At 52.4% G+C, this 3,310-nt stretch overlaps 1 protein-coding gene across 4 annotated transcripts in view; it reads left to right on the forward strand.

The window, feature by feature from the left end:
- Positions 1 to 3,310, forward strand: part of NUMBL (NUMB like endocytic adaptor protein) — a 27,373-nt gene that overhangs the window by 14,355 nt on the left and 9,708 nt on the right. For all 4 annotated transcript variants that reach the window (XM_037729449.1, XM_037729448.1, XM_017503191.2 and 1 more), the window contains exon 7: positions 1,578 to 1,767. In XM_037729449.1, coding sequence (XP_037585377.1) covers positions 1,578 to 1,767 — 190 coding nt within the window. The remainder of the gene's footprint in view (positions 1 to 1,577; positions 1,768 to 3,310) is intronic.

Below are 3,310 nucleotides of genomic sequence, written 5' to 3' on the forward strand. Positions count from 1 at the left end.
GTTCAAGCGATTCTCCTGCCTCGGCCTCCTGAGTAGCTGGGATTACAGGTGCCCACCACCATGCCCAGCTAACTTTTCTATTTTTAATAGAGACTGGGTTTTACTGTGTTGGCCAGGCTGGTCTCTAACTCCTGACCTCTTGATCCGCCCACCTTGGCCTCCCAAAGTGCTGGGATTACAGGCGTGAGCCACTGCATCCAGCCTCTTTCTTTTTTTTATAAGGGCATTAATCCTGGCTGTGTGCAGTGGCTCATGCCTGTAATCCCAACACTTGGGAGGCCGAGGTAGGTAGATCACTTGAAATCAGCAGTTCGAGACCAACTTTGTCAACATCGTAAAATCCCGTCTCTATTAAAAATACAAAAATTAGCCAGCCAGGCATGATGGTGCATGCCTGTAATCCCGGCTACTTGGGAGGTTGAGGCAGACAGGAGAATTGCTTGAAGCCAGGAGTTGGAGGTTACAGTGAGCTGAGGTCGTGCCACTGCACTCCAGCCTGGGCGACAAAGTGAGACTCTGTCCCAGAAAAAATAAATAAATAAATAAGGGCATTAATTCCCTCATGAGGACCCCAACTCATGATCTGACATAACTCTCATCTCCCAAAGGCCCACCTCCAAATACCAGCACACTGTGGATGAGGTCTTCAGCATTTGAACTGAGAGAGACACATGCTTTTAGTCCATAGCAACGCTGTGCACAAGCCTTCAGTGTGCAATCAATGAATTTCGACAACTGCATACACCCATGTACCCAAACCCCCGTCAATATCTAGAACATCGCCGCCACCCAGTCAGCCCCTCATGCCCCTTTGCAGTCATTCCACACCCCACAGGAAACCACCGCTCTTTTGACTTTTTTTTTTTTTTGAGACGGAGTCTTGCTCCGTCGCCCAGGCTGGAGTGCAGTGGCACAATCTCGGCTCACTGCAACCTCTGCCTGTTGGGTTCAAGCAATTCTCCTGCCTCAGCCTCCTGAGAGCTGGGATTACAGGCACCTGCCACCATGCCCAGCTAATTTTTGTATTTTTAATAGAGATGGGGTTTCACCATCTTGGCCAGGCTGGTCTTGAACTCCTGACAGCCTGATCCACCTGCCTCAACCTCCCAAAGTGCTGGGATTACAGATGTGAGCCACTGTGCCTGGCCTGGCTTCTTTTTGAGACAGAGTCTCACTCTGTTGCCCAAGCTGGAGTACAGTGGTGCAATCATAGCTCCCTGCATCCTCGACCTCCTGGGCTCAAGCCAACCTCCCGCCTCAGCCTCCCAAAGTGCTAGGATTACAGGTGAGAGCCACCACTCCTGGTCAGTTCTGACGTTTTTCACCACAGATTAGTTTTGCCTCTTCTAGAATTTCTGGTAAGTGGAGCCATACAACAGCCACTTGTTGGTTTCTGGCGTCTTTCACTTGGAGCTGTCATTTCCAGCCTTTTGTCATGGTACAGATGAGCACTGAGGCCCAGAGAAGCGCAGGGACTCATCTGGGGCGACCCAGCACCTAGCGGCTGTAACCCAGCAACTCTGGCCCCCGCCTGCACTGCACAGCGCCTTGAACCCCCGCCCATCCTCTCCCCACAGGGCGAGAGGCTGAGCCATGCTGTGGGCTGTGCTTTTGCCGCCTGCCTGGAGCGAAAACAGCGACGGGAGAAGGAATGTGGGGTCACGGCCGCCTTCGATGCCAGCCGCACCAGCTTCGCCCGCGAAGGCTCCTTCCGTCTGTCTGGGGGTGGGCGGCCCGCGGAGCGAGAGGCCCCAGACAAGAAGAAAGGTGGGTGCTGCCCTGAGCACCGTCAGGTCACAGAGTGGGCACAGGGGACCCAGTGTCAGAGTAGGGGCTGCAGAGGTACAGGGACGCAACAGTTTACAAAGCAGGGCATGCTTCAAGCCAGGTACCATGGCTCCTGCCTATAATCCCAGCACTTTGGGAGGCCAAGGTGGGTGGATCACTTAAGGTCAGAAGTTCGAGACCAGCCTGGGCAACATGATGAAACCTCGTCTCTACTAAAAATACAAAAATTAACTGGGCATGGTGGCCTCTCTCTAATCCCAGCTACTCAGGAGGCTAAGGCGGGAGGATCTCTGGAACCTGGGAGGTGGAGGTTGCAGTGAGCAGAGATCGCGCCACTATACTCCAGCCTGGGTAACAGAATGAGACTCTGTCTCAAAAAATAAATAAATAAACAAATAAAGCAAATTCCATGGGGGGAGTTCTTCGGCCAGTATTGTAAGGGTGCACCAAGTGGTTTACTCTCTGCCAATCAGGGCTTCTCGGGCCTTTTCTTTTTTCTAGGTTTTTTTGAGACAGAGTCTTGCTCTGTTGCCCAGGCTGGAGTGCAGTGGTGTGATCTTGGCTCACTGCAACCTCCGCCTCCTGGATTCAAGCGATTCTTGTGCGCCAGCCTCCCGAGTAGCTGGGATTACAGGTGCGGCTAATTTTTTGTAGTTTTAGTAGAGATGGGGTTTCACCATGTTGGCCAGGCTGATCTCAAACTCCTGACCTCAGGTGATCTGCCCTCCTTGGCCTCCCAGAGTGCTGGGATTACAGGCGTGAGCCACCACACCCGACCTTCTGAGGGCTTCAACCTGTGTATCAAGACCTGTGAAGCCAATTTGCTGCACTGTGGCTGGCGTTTTTGTTTGGTTTTGTTTTCTGAGTTGAGGTCTGATTCTGTCGCCCAGGCTGGAGTGCAGTGGCACTATCACAGCTCCCTGCAGCCTCAAACTCCTGGGCTCAAGTAATCCTCCTGCCTCAGCCTCCGGGTAGCTGGGAATATGGGCATGTGCCATGGCATCTGGCTAATGTTTTTATTTTTATTTTTTGTAGAAATGGAATCTTGCTGTGTTTCCCAGGCTGGTCTCACAGCTTCTGACCTCAAACGATCCTCCCACCTCAGCTTCCCAAAGCACTGGTATTCTAGCTGTGGAGCACCAGGCCCAGCCCATTTGGCTGGCATTTTAATAAATGAAATCAACCTGGGTAACATAGGGAAACCCTGTCTCTCCCAATAATTAAAAATTAGCCAGGCGTGGTGGTGCAGCCTGTAGTCCCAGCTACTCAGGAGGCTGAGGCAGGAGGTCACCTGGGCCCAGGAGGTAGAGGCTACAGTGAGCTGTGATCGTGCCACCACACTCCAACCTGGGTGACAGACAGAGACCCTGTCTCAAAAAAAAAAAGAAAATTCATTTAATTTTAAAACAATGGGCCGGGCGTGGTGGCTCATGCCTGTAATCCCAGCACTTTGGGAGGCCAAGGCGGGTGGATCACGAGGTCAAGAGATCGAGACCATCCTGGTCAACATGGTGAAACCCCG

Source organism: Cebus imitator, unplaced genomic scaffold (assembly GCF_001604975.1).
Source record: "Cebus imitator isolate Cc_AM_T3 unplaced genomic scaffold, Cebus_imitator-1.0 Scaffold306, whole genome shotgun sequence".
Classification (NCBI taxonomy): domain Eukaryota; kingdom Metazoa; phylum Chordata; class Mammalia; order Primates; family Cebidae; genus Cebus; species Cebus imitator.